The sequence below is a fragment of the Archocentrus centrarchus genome, chromosome 5 (genome assembly GCF_007364275.1).
Source record: "Archocentrus centrarchus isolate MPI-CPG fArcCen1 chromosome 5, fArcCen1, whole genome shotgun sequence".
Lineage (NCBI taxonomy): Eukaryota > Metazoa > Chordata > Actinopteri > Cichliformes > Cichlidae > Archocentrus > Archocentrus centrarchus.
In genome coordinates, this window is record NC_044350.1 from 19,216,916 (window position 1) to 19,239,425 (window position 22,510).

General features: G+C 39.4%; 3 protein-coding genes and 1 non-coding gene across 4 annotated transcripts; 3 read left to right on the forward strand and 1 right to left on the reverse strand.

Annotated features, from left to right (window-relative positions):
* Positions 1–621: 621 nt before the first annotated feature.
* LOC115780894 (protein bicaudal D homolog 2-like) lies at positions 622–8,905 on the forward strand. The gene is made up of 8 exons (XM_030730315.1): positions 622–1,155; positions 3,023–3,235; positions 3,795–3,947; positions 4,288–4,749; positions 5,498–6,499; positions 6,647–6,798; positions 7,248–7,479; positions 7,965–8,905. Exons 1-8 carry the CDS (start codon positions 916–918, stop codon positions 7,965–7,967), a joined length of 2,457 nt encoding a protein of 818 aa, XP_030586175.1. The 5' UTR covers positions 622–915; the 3' UTR covers positions 7,968–8,905.
* Positions 8,906–9,609: 704 nt separating this feature from the next.
* On the forward strand, positions 9,610–12,787 carry card19 (caspase recruitment domain family, member 19). The gene is made up of 6 exons (XM_030730181.1): positions 9,610–9,695; positions 10,118–10,257; positions 11,052–11,208; positions 11,349–11,411; positions 11,690–11,755; positions 11,883–12,787. The coding sequence occupies exons 1-6, from the start codon at positions 9,689–9,691 to the stop codon at positions 11,993–11,995; spliced, it is 546 nt and encodes a 181-aa protein (XP_030586041.1). The 5' UTR covers positions 9,610–9,688; the 3' UTR covers positions 11,996–12,787.
* Positions 12,788–12,926: 139 nt separating this feature from the next.
* Positions 12,927–13,054, forward strand: LOC115781059 (U6atac minor spliceosomal RNA). The gene has a single exon (XR_004020051.1). It is a non-coding gene; the product is annotated as a U6atac minor spliceosomal RNA (small nuclear RNA).
* A 723-nt stretch (positions 13,055–13,777) lies between these two features.
* LOC115780780 (ninjurin-1-like) lies at positions 13,778–22,183 on the reverse strand. Its single transcript, XM_030730182.1, has 3 exons — positions 21,858–22,183; positions 17,230–17,467; positions 13,778–15,731 (listed from the first exon to the last, which is right to left on the reverse strand). The coding sequence occupies exons 1-3, from the start codon at positions 21,912–21,914 to the stop codon at positions 15,589–15,591; spliced, it is 438 nt and encodes a 145-aa protein (XP_030586042.1). The 5' UTR covers positions 21,915–22,183; the 3' UTR covers positions 13,778–15,588.
* Between the last annotated feature and the right edge of the window lie 327 nt (positions 22,184–22,510).

The window sequence follows — 22,510 nt, forward strand, 5'->3', positions numbered from 1 at the left end:
AAATGAACTGAGAAAACTCAGTTTCAGATGATTTGAGCTTTGTGGCCCATTATCCTGAAGGAGTCATCAGAAGATAGGCACATTGTGGTCATATATAGATGAACATGATCAGCATCAAAAAATCAGGGAAGCTGTGGCATTTAAATTATGGTCAATTAAAACTTACACCATTACATCAGCAGCAGCAACAGCATGAACTGCTGGTATAAGGCAGGATGGATTCATGCTTTTATGTTATTTATGCCAAATTCTGAACATCCAGATGCCTCAGCAGAAATTAAGACTTCTCCCTTGAATATCAACAAAGCGATTAGATGTTAGCATGAACAAGAAGCTGAAGAGATGTACCTAATAAAGTTATGTTTAGTAGACTTAAACGTTAATCTGTGATTCGACCAGTAATTTGAACGATAAATAGTCATAAAGTAATAAATATACGCTGTGAACATAGTTGCAGATTCACTATTAATTCGCCAGATGGCGTTTTAGCACGTTACAGGGTGCTGGACCAGCCAACGCAATGCATTCTGGTACTTGATGTTAACGTGGCGGCAAAAGTAAGTAGTCCTTGCGGCAGTGCATCTCACTTAAAACTACATTTCCCTTCATAGTCACGCCGATTTGAACGTCGTGTAGGGGTAGCTTTTTCCAATCGATGATCTCAACTCAAGTTTCTTCTATCAGCTTCAAGAATGGACCGAAGAATTCAGTGAGAATGAGAAAACTATTGTTCCGTTGGAGCTATGTCGAAGTCTGCAGCAGGAAAAGTCACGGGAAACTAAATACAGTTTAAGCCTAACAATGCGACCCAAACAAAGAAGGCAGTGATTTTGCGGTCTTGGTGATTTGCTCCGCTGCTCCTGCTACTAGCCAGGGCTGGGTCCCGTTACAGTTGGGAGTCGGCGGTTCGCCAAGATGTCTATGGAGGAGCAGGAATATCCTGAGGCGGTACTGGTGACAGAAGCCGGGCCACAGTGGCTCCGAGCCGAAGTGGAGCGCCTGACCCGGGAGCTTCGTGAAACAACCCAGGAGAAGATCCAGGCGGCTGAATATGGGCTGGCGGTGCTGGAGGAGAAACAGCAGCTCAAGCAGCGATTTGACGAGTTGGAGGCAGACTACGAGACGGTCCGACAGGAGCTGGATCAGCTGAAGGAGGTAACCCGAGGTCACCGCCACGCAGCCAGATATTTTATATAAGTCCTGGCATCAATCGGTATGTGAAGACTAGGAGAGCAACTTAGCACTTAACGTTAGTAGCGCGCTGGGAATTTAGAGTGACAGCGGGGATCCCAGTATAAGCTGTCGGTGGTGGGGTTTGCTTCTTTTGAGCCCCAGCCCCATCTCTATTTATATCTCCCCTGCCTCTTCAAATATGCTTTGAAGTCTGTAATATGCATAACTATTTCTAAGCCCAAATATTGCTGTGTGACCTAATGTTGTCTCGCCTTGAGGGATAAGAAAAACTGTCATTAGTTTTGATTACTTCCCCTCTTACTTGGTCCTAAGACTGAGGCCTCGAAATCAGACGCCTGTAGCTGCAGTGACTTATGTCGCATTTATAAGCCTGTTTGGCCAATTTGCTGTTAACCTGTTCATAAAAAAGTTAATATCTCTCAATATCTTTGTTTTTCATTATCTCCTAATTGGTTGTCTGGTAAGTTATTTCTAACCTACAAGTTCAGCTAACCTCTAGGCCTTTGAATCTAGAGTGACAGCAACTTTTATGGAATTTACCACTTTGGACTGATGTGAGGCAGCTCACTGTGCAGATGAAAAACAAATCTCTCTCTGCATTCATTGTGACACTGTGCAAATTCTGTATTTCATTATTTTTTTTCCTCATGATGGCCATGTTAGAGGACTACATATTCTCATTTCTGAGAGGATGGTTTGAAATGATTTGGGGTTATCAGTAGCTTCTATTTTAATGGAGTCTAACAACTGCAGATTTGCAAAATTGAAAAATAAGGAAGGGTTTTAGGCAAACCCCACAAGGTGGGATACAAAAAAGAAACAGAAGAAAAGGCAATAACCTCCACAGGAAAATATTAGAAGTCCTGTTGCTCAAGTAAATATTAAACAAACAAAACATAACAAAACAAAGAATATCTAAGCAACAACTCATAAAAAGATCATAACTTGTGGGAAAATCTGTCTGTATTTCAAAAAAGTACAGATGTGTGTGTGGGGGTGGGGGGGGATTTCCCTTCAGTTCAGTCTTAAGACTTCAGTCATTAGAGGAAGTGCATCCTAAAGCACTTCCACATTGCAGTTACAGACTTGCTGTCTGTCAACTATACCTCAAATGTCCAGTCTCTATTATTAGTGTCCTTGAAATGGCAATAGGTCATTGTGTGTAAGCTGGGCTTTATTGGTAGCACTCTTATTGATACATTTATACAGAAAAAGTCAAACGTAATTAAATATATTTTTTTAAACACTGAGTCAATAAGATTTTTTGCCACTGACTAAGTCAATGGGAATCTTTAATAGCTTCACTTCAGTTATGTACTGATTCATGGATCACACTTGCATCACTAAGTGACAAATTGTTGTGGTCATTGACTTGGTATCTCATGATTGTGACAGTTGTTCTTCCCTTTACTGCACTACATCACTGAGACAAATGTATGAAAAGGAATCATTCATCAGCCTCCTGATCAGTTTGCATCATTGTGACTGACCACTGCTAGTTACGCAGATCTGTTTTACAGATAACTGTTGAGAAAGAAAAGATGGCGTGGAGATCTAGCTCTGCAGCGGGTTTCCGGACTTTCTCGGTCACTAGCTGTTACATCAGCACTTAATGACACTCAGTGTTAGTAACAGTTGCCTTGGTACTACTGAATGTATAAATTAATTAGTAAAGTTGATTGAAAGACCAACTGCAACCTACAGTTTGGCCCAGCTTGTCATATGAGCTTCATATATTATTTGCACAGATGGAGAATTTCACTTAGGTCATTGTTATGAGTTTGTAATGAGTCCTTGATTAATTGTTGCACTTTGTGTCTGTCTTTAGGCCTTTGGACATGCTTACTCTACCCACAGAAAGGTGGCAGCAGATGGGGAGAGCAGGGAAGAGTCATTGATACTAGAGTCAGCCAGTAAAGAAGCTCTCTACCAGCAGAAGGTCCTAGAGTTGCAGAATGAGCTCCGACAGGCCAAAGCTTCCCTTACCAGCGCACAAGCTGAAAATGATCGCCTGTCATCCATTGCCCTTGAAATGAGAGAGGTAAGGATTAAGAGTGCAGCAATATGAATTTTTCATTATGATCCAAACTTAAATTCTCCCTCTAACATCTGTTCTTATCATAGTGTATTGTCATCTGAAGTTAGAATCAGTGTCTTTTATCTGTGCCGTAATTGAAAGTCGCTGTTTGCTGCACATTTGTGAAATCTATTAAAGCTTGTTAATGCTAATTGAAGTTGAGCTTTAGACTACGACAAGTTGTCAGTGTGGGTTGTGAGAGAGCTGGTGCGTATCATGGGGGGAGGGCCAAGTTTGCACTGAGCCCAGCAGGAAAGATGATGTAATGGTCCGCAGTGAGTGACACAAAGGATGTCCTCCACCAGGACTCTCTGTAGCATGAATTGGTAAGTGGACCATGTCCTCCTTCCATCATTACACGTGCCGGCCAAAGTCTTGTGGTATGTGAAACATTCTGGTCCTTGTTTTAAGGCACTGACCGAACCCTGCTTCGGGCTCACTGGTTCCAAACTTAAACTGCATTTGCTGACAGTTTAAATTAAATTTCATCTAATTATTCTTCTGTTGTCCCTCTTGTGTACAGAATTCAGAGCTGGCAGAGCTACAGCGCAATCAGCTGCGAGATGACATCAGAGAGTACAAGGTTCGGGAGGCTCGGCTGCTCCAGGACTACAGTGAATTGGAGGAGGAGAACATCTCCTTTCAGAAACAAGTGTCTGTGTTGAAACAGAACCAGGTGAGACTGAAAATAAAACTCATGCTTTGTAGTGGGTGGGAATCTTTCTAAAATAACAGTGTTATTCCTGTTTTTGTTTGAGTCAGAAGGGACTCATAAGTTCTATATTAGAACTTTTGGTTCTAATATAGCTACGCAGTCATTGTTTCTTTTCCTTAGAATGTAAAAATGTGAGCAGACATTGAATTTTACTTTAAAAAAAAAAACCTTCTGTTGATCTGTGTATAATACTTTGACCAGTCACGAAGCAATTATGGCTGTTTGACAGATTATAACAGACACTACCCATGTGGGTAAAATTATTTGCTGTGTTATTTATATTTTTTGACTATCTGCACAGGTGGAATTTGAAGGTCTAAAACATGAGATCCGCCGTCTGGAGGAGGACTCCCAGTGTCTGCACAGCCAGCTGGAGGAAGCGATGCGTCTGAGAGAAATTGCAGAGCGGCAGCTGACAGAAGCTTTAGAGACCATTAAGACGGAACGTGAGCAGAAGGCCTCGCTGCGCAAAGAGCTCTCCCACTATATGACCATCGGTGGCTCTGTGTACAGTAGCTCTTTCAATATTTCCATCGATAACCCCAAACACCACGAGGACCCCTCAGCCATCACTGAACCGGACAACGACGATCTGATAAGAGGCTTTGAGAACGGCTTGGTCAAGACAAGTGAAAGTGATGAAGACAATAGAACAGTGAACAAGAGAGGGGAGGCCTTCAAGCCAGTTCCTAGCTTGGTGGACGACCTGCTGAGTGAGCTCAACATATCAGAGATTCAGAAACTGAAACAACAGCTGGTGCAGGTATGAGATCTGTGAGATGCACTTGGACCAAGAACCACCATGAAGTGTGTTACCTGAGGTCGTGATTTCTCATTCAATAAAAAGTAGATATGGCTTAAGCTAAAATCTGCTGTACGTGATGTAGTAGGGCAGGCATGCCGTTTTTACTACATGGTTATCGTGGCCAAAAGAATTTAAGATTTTATCACATTATCTACAAACAATTTGAGAAAACAGGAAATGCTATCAGTCTAACTCATTCCTAACTTTATTTGCTGCTGTGTATCCTGTGGATCTAGAGTGTATAAATGACTTGGCTAAACCAGTATGGACAAATGCAGTACTCAGTTTGTATACAAAATATCACAACTCTAAAATGGCACACGAAGCTGCAGTTAGTCAATCACGGCACCACAAACTGAATTTTACAAAGCTGCTGGAAAAGTAGATGACAAACTGGCTGAACTAACTCCATAATTTAGTGGCCCTGAATTACTAACAGTGTTGTTGTGTATGAATTGTTTATATGATAACTTTAAAATTTTTAAATACCACAGTAATCATGAGGAGTGGCATATCACACTATTATTGGGCACACTTTTAAGTGAGTCACTCAAGAAGTCTGAAGGGTTGTACAGAAAACTTAATTACGCTCTGTCACCTGGCCAAAAGGGCTGGCTCCCGTTTGTTTTTTTTTTGTTTTGTTTTTTTTTATTGCTACGAAGTTGGCTAGCTGACTAAAAATCTCTTTATATCTGTGTATCTGTAGGTTGAGCGGGAAAAGGTTGCCCTGATCAACTCTCTGCAGGAGAGCCAGAAGCAGCTGGAACAGGCCTATGGCACTGTGTCTGAGCAAAAGGAAACGGTCAACAGGTTGACTGAAAATCTAAGTGCAATGAGGAAACTTCAGGCCAGTAAGGAGCGACAGTCTGCCCTTGACAGTGAGAAAGACAGGGACAGTCATGATGACGGAGACTACTACGAGCTGGACATTAATGGCCCTGAGATCCTGCAGTGTAAATACACCGTGGCAGTATCTGAAGCTGGAGAACTGAGGCAAGAGCTGAAAACACTAAGGGCACAGTATGAGGAGTGTCGAACCCAGTATGAAGATGAGCGAGCGCGGCTGGAGAGCGATGTCCAGGACTTGAGGTCAAAGTTGTCATCCTTGGAGAAGATTAGCCAAGCAGATAAAGCCGTGGTGGCACGTCTGGAGAAGGAGCTCCGTCTGGTCAGCGAAGCAGCTGGAGAATCACTTGGCAGCCTTAATGTGGCCCAGGATGAGCTCATAGCTTTCAGTGAAGAGCTGGCCAATCTCTACAACCATGTGTGCATGTGCAACAATGAAACCCCTAACCGCGTCATGCTCGACTATTACAAGGATGGCAAAGCCATGCTAAGAAAGGGGCAAGAAGCAAAGGAGCACCAGTCAGTACTTCTCACTAATGGGTTAATCACTGAGACTGAGTCTGGAAAGTCAGATTCCAGCAGCGCCGCAGTTACTGCAGCTCCAATCCAGGATCATCGGCCAGAACCCATGAACATCTATAACCTCGTAGCTATTATCAGGGACCAAATCCGCCACCTCCAGCAGGCAGTGGACCGCACCACAGAGCTGTCACGTCAAAGACTTGCCAACCTGGAGCTGAGCACAGTGGCAGACAAAGACAAAGAAGCATGCATGGAGGAGATTCTCAAACTCAAGTCCCTGCTTAGTACCAAAAGGGAGCAGATTGCCACTCTCAGAGCTGTTCTCAAGGCCAACAAACAGGTGAGGGGATGGTGTGTGTGTGTGTGTGTGTATACATACCTGCTGTGTGTGGAAGGTTGTTTGTTTCTTAAACTGACAAGTTTAACACCAATAGAAAAGTCGCTGAATTTAAAATTTGCATTAATCATTTTATTTTATTCCCTTTAGACAGCAGAGGTTGCTCTGGCTAACCTCAAGAGTAAGTATGAAAGTGAGAAGGCCATGGTGACCGAGACAATGATGAAGCTCCGTAATGAACTCAAGGCTTTGAAAGAGGACGCTGCTACGTTCTCCTCTCTTCGAGCCATGTTTGCTACAAGGTAAGACATATACTTTTTATGCGTAATGACTGATTTACATTTAAATTTGGCAAATGTGATAATAACCATCAGGTGACCCACACCAAACACGCGGCGTCTCTGTTACAGGAGACATTAAAAAAGAACACTGATGTTTCTTTATGTCGTAATTTTGCTTCTTTCAAGTATCTCAAGAGAAAATTAAAACCTCATAGCTAAGCCTGCACAAATGTTTTGTGTGTCTGCGTGTTTCTCTGACAAAGACACAAAGCATTGTGAGAGCAGTCTGATGTAATACTTGTGCAGTCAGCTAGCGTGGATTTCGTCCTCCCATCTGGAAAATGCTGTCTGGGGAATCCAGCAAACATGACAGCAGCAGTAGTTCAAGGCAAATTGCTCCACCTGCTGGGCATAAAGTTTACAATTTTTTCCCCCTCCCTCTCCTCCTCTTTTACCCCCCCCCCCCCCAGGTGTGATGAGTATGTTACCCAGCTGGATGACATGCAGAGGCAGCTGGCTGCTGCTGAGGATGAAAAGAAGACTCTGAATTCTTTGTTACGTATGGCCATTCAGCAAAAACTGGCATTAACTCAGCGCCTAGAGGATTTGGAGTTTGATCATGAGCAAGCGCGCCGCAACAGTGCCTCAACAGTGGGAGGCAAGGCCAAGACAAAAGGCAAGGGAGCCTCTTCCAGCCGCAGTGTAAGTCATCGCATTGCAGAACAACCTCTAAGCCACAAAGCTTCAGTGAAGGCTCTCACTTCTTTTACAACATTTAAGAAGAATTATCCTTTGGGTCAGAATAGCTTTTGCTTTAATGGCGCAATTAATATGCAGCATTCAGTTGGCACAATAAAGGAAGGTGTGTCCCAATCATAATGTATAATATTTAAACGTGTTAGTGTTACTTATTTTATTATTTCGGCTTGATGACCTCATGACATGTGGTAAGTATAAGCAGGTGTAATTTGATGTAGAAAAAGAGGAAAAACATATCTTCTCTATTAGGCTAATATGCTATTGCTGATTAATGACCAAACACTGCATGCAAAACACACCCAACTCCTCTGATTATTGCAGCCATCTTTTCTGTGCTTTTCCTCCAACTGCTTATCTAATGATAGTTCATCTCACTAATGCAGCAGAAATTGAAATGAATTTCATTTCATTCTGTTCTGTCTTTGCAGTAAACTTGTCGAGCCAAGTGTCCTTAAGGAGATCCATGAGATTATGTGACAGTGGCCAGTCGTCTGTTCTCCTGGTTTCTTCACTTTAATCATGGTCCAAATTATGTCATTACTTAGACAAGAATATATACAGCAGTATTAGCCAAGAGCCTTGTTTTAGAGTGCCAAAACAAGTATTTAAAATATTGTTAAGCTCTAACAAACTGCAGAAAATATCAGATCAGCTGCCCAGTGCAGTCTATCAGTCTTCCAATAATATGAACCACTATGATTACTTAACCAGTGGAAGAGTCCTGATGGGTGTTTTGTGGATTACTCAATGCCTGTGTTACCCTGACTGAGCACTTTTTGTTTTACATATTTGCTCCAAGCTTATTCCACTTTCTAAAATGATGCTAACTGTTTCAAGTATTGTATAATGTTTGTATTCTGTGTGCATGCTCATCTGGCAGGTTCTTCACTATTTTAAATGTCTCCCCATATATCTTTAACCTTATTTATTTCATAGCACTAAAGTCAGAGACTGCTTTTAAAGCAACAAAGAAGTCTCTGATTTTGTTGTCCTTTGGCCTTCAGATTTAGGTTTGATATGTACTGACAGCCAGAATTCTTTATAGCTCTGTCTTTGGGTGTGCTGTATTATTGTCACTCTATGATCCTGCAAAAAATGGAACTTCAAATACAGGATCTTAACTGTGTTCTGTATGATTATGTTCTGAGCAGATAAAGCAGAGTTTTTGCAAACTAATGTATGCTTGTTATGACTGAAAAAGAGTAAAAATGCAAAGCTTATTTAAAGATTTATAAGTTAAGGTCAGATGTATAGTATTCATAAACTCTATCCATGACAGAGTTTTTAAAGTAACCATTTTAATACAACTTTTTGTAAAGCTTTTTAAATAATAAGTCTGCAGTGCCATTGTGTGTTTTCTTTATACAAGTGCAACTTCTTTTTTTTTTTTTTTTTTTTTTTTTTTTTACAATAACTGCGATTGTATTTATTTGTCTCAGTTCATTCAGACTACAGGATTTGTCATCCTTTTTATTTCACAAGGGAGTGTGTATTTAGCTTGCAGGTCAAAAAATTCGAAAATGCTGAAATTTGATTTGATTTCCTAACTGTAGGCTCCTGCCTCTACTTCCTGTTACAGTATTACTGGTGAAGAAATAAATCTAACTTTTACAATTCTGAGATCGTTGTGGGTTTGATTTCCTTTTTCTAATAAAAATGCCAACCTTTACATTAAAATTAAAAAAACAAATTTTTTTTTTTTTAAACTTTCTTTTATGTAGCTACATCAGCAGCTACATAAAAGAAATGCATTAATGCACATAAATTTAGTATTGTGCAAAATCTTGAGCCAGTTTTTTTTTTAATTTATTTATATATACACACACAGTAGCACCATTTTCCACGCTATTAACATGAAGTGAAAATAGGCAACAAGTGGTCTGACACAGAGCTCTTTTATTGCAGTTATGTTTATAGACTGTTTTTATTAGTTATGGTAGAAATAAATAAAACTGGTATGTGACATCTACTATAACATTGTTACAATTCTAACCACTTACACAATAATTACATTGTATTTGTAGTCGTTAATGGTCTTTCCGCTGAAAAGGCTTCTTTTTCTTTTATGGGAGACGTTTACGTAAGCCCATCCCTGCCGGCGGGATGACGTCGGCGGGCGTGTCCAACAACAGAGGACACAGGGGACTCCAGAATGGGAGGTTCGTGTCTTTCTTTTTTCACTAAAGTAATAAATAACGCTCTTTTTACATTATTTAGCCCTCAATTTTGCTATAACAAACTCTCATTAGCTCTGAATGAAGAGTATTACGACAGCAGTAACAAGCCGAAGCTTTGCCTCGCTTTGCCAAAGACAGTTCCAAGTCTGGTTCAGGACTGAAAAGTTTCTTAACTCACGTTTGAAAAGAAAAAAAAAGTGTCATGTTTGTCATGCCACTTTCCCTTTTCGTCACGAGCTATACTCCACTCTTGCTAAAGTATCGAGGAAAAAAAATACTGGCTTTAATGTCTCTGCTTTATGAGTAGACCACTACAAACTGACGTACCCTTCCAAAGAAAAGCTAGCTTGTCAAGCAGCTGCTGATGTACTGAGCCGTTTTAACTCCTCCGTTTACACCGACAGACAGTTTTCGTGAGCAGCTGACAGAGGACCGCATCTTCCTCAAAGCTGACCGGAGACTGGACACGGAAATTGTGGATAAACTCATCCTGCAGCTCAACAGAATCTACCCGCAGATCCTCACAGACAAGGAGGCAACCAAAGTGAGTCATTCACTGTCTCTGTGGCATACTGGCAGCGGTGCAAGCCAGTAAAACAGTGTAAAAATACCTTTTCATAAGGTATACTGCTTTAGAAATGTACTGCAGTGTTAAACTAATCATGCTATGCCATTACTACAGCAGCGACCAATGGTCTGCAGCTCACTTGCATGCTGTTTAAGTTAAATGCATTATAATTTATACAGCGCTTGCTAGGGATGTGACCGTACTGAAACCCAGCCTGTCTGCAACTGTGTATCACAGATTTATCATCCCTTACAATGGAGGCGTTAATGCCTGGTTAAAGCAGTCTAGTCAGGTAAAAGCTGGTGAGGAGTGAACTGGAAATACATGATTAGGATAACTGACATCTTATCAGGTCTGTGGTTTAAAAAAAAAAAAAGGAAAATAACCCAAACTGTGGAGAGTTTTGGAGAGTTTTTATATTTTTAGTCATTGCAAACTTTCCTCAATCTGAAAAACCTAACTATAGTCAACAGGATAATGCAGAATGAGTAAAAGAATGAAGCAGCATAAAAATAAAATGCTCAAGCGAAGTTCAAGTAGTATTTCAGCAAGCATACTTTAATAGCACATACCTAGAGTAGTTTAAATGACAATAGTAAATGTGTTTATTTATGTTCCATCACTTCATGTGAAAGCACTTCTACATGGGCACCAGGACACCTTTCAGGGCCATGGTTCAGATAGCTGTGTACAGATAATGTGGTTCAAACACTGCGCTGAACAACTTCTATGTAATATGAACAAATTATCTGTTGTTACCTGTTGTTCAGTTCAGAAACTTGGATGTGCCTACAAGTGTTTGCCTGGGTGAGCTTTTGACACACCTGCAAGGTAAAGGTGAGGAAGCATGCCGGGAATTTTACAGGGCTCTTCACTTGCATGTCGAGGAGGTCTACTACAGTTTGCCTACGAGGCTCCGCCTTAGAGGTTAGTCTCCTAAATGGCCTGTACTCATATCATACCACTTGCTTATATATAGATAAATAAATAGATAGATGGATATAAATATATATCCCATATTATAGGGGTAATATGGTCAATATTGTTTTATTCCACCCTGCTTCCAGATTCCTTGGACCCACTGAAATTTCCACGTGTCACCCCACAGAGACATGTTCTGAATGAAAGAGGTAAGATGCGGAGGTTAAAGCATTAATGCCAGCATGAGCGCAGTAGAATATGCAAGTCGCACAGTTTGGCCATATGTATATTCAGGCATATATTGTGATTAAGAAAGAAAACTATAAAAAAAACGGTGATACTGCTTTTAAGTAGGGAGGGATCTTCAAAAACTTTAAAAAGTAACTTGATGTGACAAAAACTACCCAAGCTAAAACGTCTGTGTAACTATTTAGCACTGGCAAGAAACCTAAAAATGTTTATTTTATATATGCTTACTCTTTTCCAGGACCCCTGTTCTTTATGGGCTGTTTCACCTTTGTGGTGGGGATGGCTTTCTTCTATTACTGCAGTGGTAAATTGTTTCCCAGATTTTTAACATGGCTTCATGTTATTTTTTTTATATTGTAAAACCAATTGCAACTTTTTCCAATGTTATTAAGAGGCTATTTTATTTAATTAAAAATGTTTTTTTTCTGTAGAAGCTAAAGTGACGGCAGGCAGCCGGACGCTCGGGATGGCCGCTCTTGGTTTGAAAAGAAAAGCTCAGGAGGTTCTTGTATGGTACGCTGAGGAAAGCCTCACCAAGTACTAGGAGACTGCATCAGCAATACTGCTCTTATGAATGCTACTAATACCAAAGCACAGCACTGTTCTCAAGAGTTTAAAGATAATTTTGTACACAGTTTATATTAAATATGCTTTTATTTAGTTTGTTTGCTTTTGGTACTTTACCATTAAAAATAGTCTTTAAATGGTTTAAAAGGATTGATACAGTTGAGGATAAAAACAGGTGTAGGAAAATGGAAACAAATTTGTGTTGCTGAATGCTTACACAAAACCAATTTGAAGCTTTTCTAACAACTCAACTTACATCGAAACACTTTTTATTACTTTTATTGGTATCAAACTGAGAAATTTAAAAACTAAATAATGGGGTGTTTCTTGGATTTAATCCCTGAGTAATTATGACATTTTGGTGTTGTGACTTTTTTCATTCAGTCGTTGGAGTTTTTTTCCCTTTTATTTGTTGCATACAACACTTTGAAGCAGTTGTGAGCCCTTAGTTAAATCCAGAACAGCCCATGATTGCCATCTTGTGGCCAAAAGAGGAGCTACAGCACCAAACTTGTCTTTTTCATAAGAACGTCTCTAAATTCCCCTGCTCACATTCAGATAATTAAAAAAGAATACGCGTGAACAATCCTAAACGATATGTGGCGAGACAAATGCATAAAAGCAATATTTTAAAGGAGTTTATGCCGAACGTTGCAACCACGTGACTGTATCTACCAATGAGATGAGGGTCTCCTACCGCAGTGCACCGTGGGTAGAGAGGCGACGGACTCAAAACTTAAAAGTTAAATGAAATTGACAAAAAAAAAAAGGCATAAATATTCGATCAACGGTTTGAACCAGGAATAGTTAAACTTCAAGAGTACACACAAACCTGGAGGAGGCACCGTGAGTGAAACCAAGTTGTGTAATCGCGCGTATATATTACGCTGTCTTGTCCTGTTGGAAGCGTGTTGTATGAAAGGAGAGAAGGTTAGCACTCCCCTTGACAAGGATGGAATTGGCCCCTGTGGCCTGCAACACACATACGGTTAAGGCATTGCCACCTACTTCGTGGCATCTCTAACCAAGTTTTTTCGTATGTTCACCGCTTTCTTTGAACTTCCTGTTGCTCCGTAACTGACTACGTGTCACTGACCGCGCTCCGTGTTTTCATCGTGCAGCTGACGATCGGAAGAGTGTCAAACTTTGCTTCCGTTGGTTCGGACAGGACGGAATTCTTTTTATTGTCCTCACTTTGCTTACCACTGAATGCACTGGAAATGGTAAACACAGCGTCCAGCCACTCACCTGGAGTAGTTACATTTAGTTTGCGTGAGTTATAAACATTATATTATCCTGTAGTATGGATATTTTTGTCGTTACTGTTTATGCTGTGCCTCTCCTGCCTATTTCATATAAGTCTGGCAGTAAATTCATTTGCACCAAATCTTCAAGCAAATAGAATTTGTCAGTATTTTTTGTAAAAACGCACACAAAATCTAATGGTAATGGTTCTTAAACCTTCTTAATGATATGAAGGTTAATTCTCAGGATTTTTATATGCAAAAATTACGGCACCTTGTAGTTTAAATGGCTTTGCTGATTGTGCCTTGTACTCAACAGCCTTGTTATAAAACTCTAAAAGTAAACATTTGACTTTTGGTGAAGGTTAGTTAACATAAACCCACCCACCTTGTCAGGATTTGTGTGTACTGTGTTTAAATGCCTTACATGTGGAAATGCCACCATTTGTAAAACAGTTTTGTCTTTGCACAATAAAACAAAAAAAAACTGCACGGTAATAAAACACACAACTTGCTGGTTTTGTAGTTTTATTTTGTATAACAAATTATTTTTAAAAATGATGTGTAATATGAGATTATACATTAAAAGCTAAGAAAAATGTTGATCCTTACACAAATAACCATGTAATTTACAATAAACAAACAGAAACAGACTAATAAAGGCAAATCAGTTTAACCTATTAACATCCACCTGATCACCGGTGACCCATCAAGAGCTGGTGTTCGGTTTTGCTTTAACCACATGCTAACAAGGCAGATGGTCAGAAACTAAAAGATGTAACCTTTCAAATCAACTGTAATATATTTTTGTAATATATTTCCATACTGGTGAAAATTCTGTAAGAAAGGGGTGGAAATTAAACCAAAACTCTGAACCCTAGGTGGGTCAACAATGAGCTGGTGTATGTACTGAGATAAATATTATTCTCTCTGGTCACCGTGTACGCAGCTGTGTGCATCACTTTCTATTATTATATCTTGTACTGTAATATTTATTGACATCTCCTACTTAAAAAGAATCATGCAGACAGAGGATGAAGTTTTTTTAACCACAAAAATTCCTCTATCTTGACTGAAGAGGCTAAACACTAAACTTTGCATAGCACTTAAAAATAAAGCAGGTAAGGCCCCCTGTAATCATACAGGGAACAGTAAACAGTAAAGCTGTTTTATTATATAAACGGCATAAAAAGTAAGAAAATTTGTGTTTGGTTATTTCTTTGTTGTAACAATGCTTCTTGTAAATAAGTCTTACACTGTTGGAAAGCCTGTTTATTTCCTCTTAAAGGTGCCATATTTGTAAGGAAAATTTATTTGTGGGTTGAGCAGCAGAGTTGAGCATGTGGGTCATGCCCATGAAAATCGAGAAAACAGCTTATTCTGCTATGGACTCTTGTTTGGTGTAATTTATTGTATTTAACAGTTTATTCACTCAACAAACAGGGGGCTCAGTAGCATGTGGAAGAACCAGACACAGCCTCGATATCACTCTGCATCAAGATTGCCTCCAATGATGACAAGTGTGATTGTCAGCACCTGAGGTACCAGAAGCTCAAAACAGAAGTCAATAGCAGAATAAGCTGTTTGCCACTGGCAGAGAAGACTCTGCACAACCCACATACTCAACTCTGCTGCTCAACCCACATTTTCCTGACAAATATGGATTGAGCAGCATTTACGGGGGGGAAACAGGTTTTCCAACTGTATAAAATTTATTGCCAGGAAGCAAACGACAAAGAAATAATCAGCCAACACAAACTAAGTTTATAATACTTCTTGCAGCAACAAGATGAACCATGATGCACTAACCACCATCAAGAATTTTCTTTGGATTATGCGGTGGTGATTGTGTTTGTTCTTTTTTTAAATAACATGAAGGCACAACTAACATGTAGAAAAACTTCAAAATAAAAGCAGGAAATCTTCTTTTGTTCAGGAAACCCTCACAGTGATTGTGACTATTGCTCCTGATGTTTGTTTTATGCGTAAAGGCAGTCGTTTATTTGCATCAGTAACCTGAGCATGAGAAGAGGTAACAGACTAGTGAACAGCCACATAAAATAAGAACTGAACTATACAAGGTGTCCATGAATGGCCATGGTCAGAGAAGCAAGGAACTCCTCCAACACACACACAGCAGACAATGCACTGTAACCTGATCCTCCAGGTACGCTGGGTCTCCTGTGACCTGGTAGACTGAATTACAGAAATGAAAATACAGCTGCACGTCATCCAGTTTGGTGAATAAATCTGTTGCTGGATCCTCTCTGGAAGTCTGTCTTTAGTAAATTGAGCAGGAGGTGTTGAAAATCATGTAAAAATATGATCAACCACTCGAGCTGGGCTGCTGGACACCGAAGGCCGTAATGAAGACGTTGATGACAACTATGACAAAGACGCAAGCCGTGGAGACGTTCTCCATGATGTCCAGCCTGTAGTGATTGCTTTCATCATTCAGATTCCACTTAACTAAAAAGAAGAAGTAAAACATGAAGTTGACATTATTGCGTGCGCAGTCAGTAGTCACTACCTCCTTTCTCCACGTGGGGGCAGTACACAGTTTTCTGTCACATCAGTACTGAAAGCTATGATTTAAATTGACAACTGCCCTCAAGTGTATAATTAGTTCTTTCCTTCATTAAAGATTACATAAGAAGGGAAAGTGTACGGGTCTGTCTTTAACCCTAGAACTTGATTTTTGATACGCTATCACTCACACTTTCACAAGTGCTAGGGTTAATCATCTCATAAACCCGTGCTTTTACATGCTGCCTTAGTGTGTCGATTCTCTGAGAATACTGAGAACTTTTTAAAATTGGAAACAGCTGGCAGCTCACAAGCAGCTCTTCCTGCTGGGGCTTCCTAAACTCAGCTCTCTATTACAATAGTATCCTCTGTCAGGATAAGATAAGAGTGGGCCAGTGGCTGGGTGGGTGAGTGGCTACGTGAAGACACTTCATCCTGCAAGCCATTAATGAGGTACCAGTGATTTTATTTATGATGCTACTTATACCTTAACATCTGTACATATCATATCAGTGCACTCAGAGATTTTAGGGGTTAATAAAAGTACATTTGAATTTGTCAAAATATGTATATGACCTGTTTCAAATGCTAGTATTTATGTTAGAAAACACACACATTAGTTGCTGAAAAGATTTGTTAACAAATTTGATGATCTACCCAAAAAAAAAAAAATCAGAAAATCCATTTGGTCCCCCTCCCCCCGGTTGTCTGATAGCGCCGGCCTGTGAAATTTTCCTGACTAGAAGCCTGTCTTCACTCTCTTATACAAGTGATGTTTTTCCTTGAAAATTTAATTCAAAAAAACATAAACAACACAGGCTGTTGGATATAAATTGCTAACTGCTAATACCAATATGTGACCCACTTGCAACTTAACACAAACTTAATTAAAAGAACAGTAAATTTAGGGTAATGAGGAATAAGCAATATCACAAGCTAACCACCTCCTATTGCCAGTTTTAATTCCCTTTTTATGTAAATAAATACATTTATAGAACTATGTAACTGTGCATACTTGTGAGTAATTAAAACTGAATTTCTGTTATTACTGCGGCCCCGGCCCACACTTTGGGAACCAGTGATCTAAAGTAAAAGTGGATTGTCCTGACCTTCACCTTGTAGTATATGTGTTCATCTTTTAGAGTAAACATAGCCAGCAAAAGAAGCAATAAGTCATTAATAACTGTGTATCAGTGAAGTCAGACAAAGACTAAGAAAAAAATAACAGTTAAATTGCACTCATGAACACACTGAATAACACCCACTTATCACTTTGTATGCTAAGGTAGTATATGAGAATAAATGTTTGCACAGAGCATTGAGTCCTAGAATGGTCTGTATTCTCGACAACTAACAAGGTTTTGAACAGTTTAAAGTGAAAAATACTCACAAAATCATAAAGTTAACCAAAAGGAAATCGGGCGATCACCTTCAGACTTACCAATAAAAATGAGCAGAACTCCGACTACGATCTGCAGGATGAGAGAGATGCTAATGAGAGTAATGAGGGGCACGTAAAAGGTGAAGTTTGGACCTTGCTCTATCACCGCCTTCAGCTGGGAGGCATTAGCCATGAGCAGAGCTACATCTAGCATGCTTTCTGCTGCACTCTTCTTATTGGCATAGTTGTTCATATTCAGGGGTCTCTGCTGCCTCCTCCCATTGTGCCGCAGCGGGGCCTGAACACAAACACAAACCACGACATCAGTATAACAAAAAAAACAAAAATGTAACAACTCTATTCTGGTTAAAACTCTAAAACATAAACAGATGCAGTCATTAGATACAAGCTGCTAATTTAGCAATTAATCAGTTAAACAAGCTTTTTTTTTTGTCCTAAAAAGTACAGTTTCTTGTCCTATTGTGTAAACTGGGGTAATTACAAGGTTATTTTAATATGGAGAAGCGGGATTGAAGTGGTTGACTGTACACTTTCATTTTCCACAGGAAACACAAACCATGACTGAGCATGTGGGGATTTCTTATGTATTTCTGCCAGCTCTGGAAAAAGTTGAATTTCTAGGGGGGGAAGTGTCAAAGATAACAGTTCAGCTGGATTCATATCAGACAAGCAAGGACTGCAGTAAAGATATAAATTCTCAACTCTAGCTGAACATGTAGTTATTTAGTAATACCGTGTATTTGATGATTACATGTTGTTTCAAAAAGGCAATATGTCACATGTTGATCCTGAGAAATGATGTGAAAAATATTAATGGAAGTGAAAGTATTTTTTAAACTGAACAGGAACGTCCACCACTCAGAAAGTCATGGGGACATATTTGGTTAAAAGGTCAATAATAACATGCTCTCCCACATCCTCTTTATTTTCCCAAAGTGACCCGGTCACAAAAATACCAAACTGACCTCCACTCAAACACTGTATGAAGTGAGTGAAGATGTTTATGAATAATTCTTCGTTAGAATGTAAACAGTACATTATATAAGGTGAAGTCATAACGTTTATTCCAGTATCAAGCTCATATTTGATTATTGTGTTATAGTTCATATTATTTCTTCAATACGAAACAGAAAGCAAGAAAGAAAGAAAAAAGAAGTAGTTATCTTCTGTTTATTTTACACACGAGGTTACCTAAAAAGAAAAAAATTACAAACTTTTCGTCAGGGGAAACTGCGGTCACTGCTGAAACTTCAATTTCTCCTTAAGTGAGTCTCTTACATTGCTCAAAGTTTCATCAGGGTGGAGGTTTAACTGTCCAACAATACCAACCTTGTGCCCTGGTTGGCAACATTATACGATGAAGTTGAACTCGCACCGAAACCTTCAAAACCTGCCAGGCCACAGAGGAGGAGCAGGAGTGAGAGTCACCTGCTGTTACCCACTATATTCTCTCTCACATCTTAAACTCTTAAACTTCCTCCTTCTAGGCAGTAGTGATCTATGAGGTTTTTTTTTTTTTAGTCTTTTCTATTTTTTCCTTACACACTGAGGTTTTCTGGATAGTTTTACTTTGTGTTCTTGAAGCTCTTAAAACTGTTCCTGCTCCTGCTTTTATAGTGACTGACGCATTACATGTGATAATGACTTTTACACATTCACCTGACTTGATTATATTTTATTATCTATAGCTGACAACAGTATTTGTCATACTGAAACCCTTACATACTACATGACATATTTTTAAATCTTTAACATAGTCATTTGTTGCTTATAGTGGAAGCTGAAATTACTGAGTATCAGATTAGTGAAGAACATCCCAGTTTCACCACAGTTCATTTTGGTATCTGAAAATAATTTTCCTTGTAGTGTAACTAGTAGGCTGGCAAATAATTACAATCCTATTTCCAAAAAGATTAGGACATGTATTCTAAATGTAAAACTATAAAGAATTTGGGGGATTTCATCCATTAAATATCATTAATATATTTTAAAAATCCAGATCTTGTAGACAAGTGTCTGTATGATACTTCTAGTACTGGCTGACAAACTGTCCGAATGGCCATGATCTTCAGATGGCACTGCATTAACAACAGGCATGATTCTGTACTGGAAGTCAGCAACGCTTCTGATGACTCATCATAGTGAACACAGTTCTTTGTGTGAAAATGAGAATGCGCCAGCTGTGAGTGTACCACTGATGCTAAATGATGAAGACAGGCTTTGGAGCAATACATGCTGCCATCCAAATGACTTTTTAAGGGGAGATCTTGATGAAAAATTATGACTTATTTTCAAATAGAAAGCACAAAACAAAAGGCTCCTAACTGTTGAGCAGAATGGCACTAGAAACACACTTTGGTTTTTAGAGTACAACAACTGATTTCATCAGTTCCTGATCTTTTACAGAGTAGAACCCGACAGGTAGGCTGGAGGATAGGCCGACAGGATTTTTAAGACCCACATCAATACCGATATTTGATTTAAAAATCTGATAATCTGTCCATTTTTTTCTTTCAGAAACATGAAACAAAAACAGATTTCTATGTAGTTATTTATTTACTCATTTATGATCTGCCTGACTCTGCACTGATCAGCTGGTTGTTATCATAGGGCAACATAAAAGATGTACATCCCTACTGTGCCATCACCCATTGTTTGTCGCTGAAATAAAGTTTTAAAGCCTTGAGTTGAGCGTTTCCACTGTGGCCGTTTTGGTTGTAAAACGCAAAAGATTTTGATGAGGACGAGCAGGTCTGACTGTGAAACCATTCGCTCATTGTTCACTGGCTAATGACCTGTGAAACTCATGCGATTTCATACCACAGATAATCCTCCATTTGAAAAATGATCATTTTTATTCAATCTGACACAAAATGAGTGACTGAGCCATTAAATTCACCAGGAAAGTGTTTACAGAGGTCACAACAGAAAGCCGTCTTTTTGGAACCACAGCTATAATCATGTGATAGCCTTCAGACGCACGTTTTTAGGCACTTCTGCACTGGCTTCAAGTTTCTTAACCTGAAATTAAGCCTGTTTTATTTGGTTCATGGTTGCTGTTATTTGTTGCATTCCAAACAACAAGGAAGTTTCTCGTGTCTCGTACTTATTTTTTTAAATTTTCATTTATTGAGCATTATAAATTCTGGCACAGACAGATCAGCCTGCTGATAAATCGGCCAGGCTCTATTGAGGGTGCTGTTAAAACAAGAAGTGTTGCAATTCAGTGATAAACAAAATGAGCATATATTAAAAATAAATCCTGTTTCAGTCTTTTGGAAACAAGATTGCATTATTTATATGATCATGTAATCAGTCAGAAGTATTTTTTTTTAGTTATTGTTTAGTCTATCAGAAGAAAGTTAACTTTAGAAATCATAACACCAACACTCATGAGGCAATCTGGCTCATCAACTTAAAGTTAAAAAAAAAAAAAAAAAAAAAAAAAGTTATATTGTGTGTAATCCTTAACTGTAGTTCATGTGTGATGTGGTATTCAGTGTTTATCTAATCAAAGCTCTTATGGGGACTGGGGACCTTTGGACAACCTTCCTTTTATATAAAGTCAGTGGTTAATAAAGTTTATTTTTAACTACGCAGTCTAAGTAGCAGAGGAACTGCAAAGTGAGAAATGAGACTTCTGTTTCATAGTTATTTCTCACACTCAAACTTAACTATTATTTTTAAAGCATTTTGCTGACAAGTTGGGAATGAAATTAATGTAACTCAAATTACTACTAATCAACTTAATAGCTAATAGCTAGTTAATGAAAGAGAAAACAGATTCATTATATCAGTCAGTTAATCAAGAGGGTACAGTAAAAAGACCCTGTCAGTCATTAATGACTGGGTTATACTGCCTTGTGTTCAGGTTACACATTGTTTACTTGTTCAGTCTTTCCTGTAGACAGTTGCTGCAGAGGAAACAGTGTAGCTTATAGCCCTTCAGTGTAGCTTTCTATTGCACTTGTCTGTTGAGGTCAGCGTGCAGTGAATTCCCAGCAATGCAGGTGACACTTTTTTTTTTTTTTAAGCAACGATCACGTCCTTGAAAGTTTTATTAAAACACAAAATGTCACTGAAAATGTCAAAGTCTTATTAAAGTAAAGCTCCTGCAGATCTCACAGTATGGACACCGGAAAAAGCTAAATATGTATTATTTGAACAAATCCATGTAGTTACATATTATCACTGAGTTTGGGTGAGCTGACCCACCTGATCCTCTACAGACCAGTGATTAAACGCCCCCCGTGGTCTCATGTATCACTTGTCATTAAGTGTAAACTGAGCCTTAGTATAACAGCAGAAGAACTGCTCTCAAAAGACATAAACACAAGTCACTTTGTAAATTAGGAAAATGTTAAAACTAGCCTCGGAATTGGAGCCTGATTAAACCAAACCCCAGCTAACTGGCTACAGTTAGCTACAGTAAATTTATAACCCTCTAAATGACACATGTACAGTCGCTCTGGCTAACCGCAAGCGACAACATGAGGATGAGTGGAGGCAACAGATGAGAGAGATGGATGGAAAAAACCGTGTAACCCGGGAATATCGCATACTACCACAAGACTGGGAGGTCTTTCTGTGGGAATGAGCGCTTGGCTGAGCCTGAGCAGGATATTAGTGGCGGCTTAACTAAACAAGAAATTGTTGGCAGTCTTTACCTCAACCTCGCCGTTTCGGTCAGCATCACTGGTCATTTCCAAGTTTTCAGTAGCCATTATTTGTTAATATCTCCCCAACAGGCTATTCCCGTAGCTCCACCGTGGGCCGTCAGAAAGTCGCTGGTGCAGTCGGTGGTTACAGACTCGAACAGTTCATAAAAACGCGAGGAAGCTGGGAGAATAGCACCAGACTACCGCGCCTACAGAAGGAGGGCGGCTGTCCTCAAAAAAGCTGGGGACTGATCGCAGGGCTATGAGGAGGGCTGGCTATTCACCAGCGACTATTTATGGGGCTATTACACCACACGTACAGTGAAATGCGGATGTAAAGTAATGCAGAAGGATAAATGGGAATTTTGACTACTGTCACACTTATTAATTTACCAACGGTGGAAGCATGAGTTTACTGCCACCCAGCGTGGTAATACGGTATTACATGCCTTCGGGGTGAGGGGTGAGGGGGTGAAAAACTGCTTCTTTTTCATTCATATAATTTTATCCAACGCTGTCCAGTGAGAGCAGCGCGCTCTCTTTTGCATATTTGCAGTGTACAGGGGACAAAATAAGGATAAACAGCTTTATGATTAAAATAAAGCCAAGGTACATTTTTAGACAACAGTTTGGGGGTATTGGGGAAATAATTTAGGACCAAC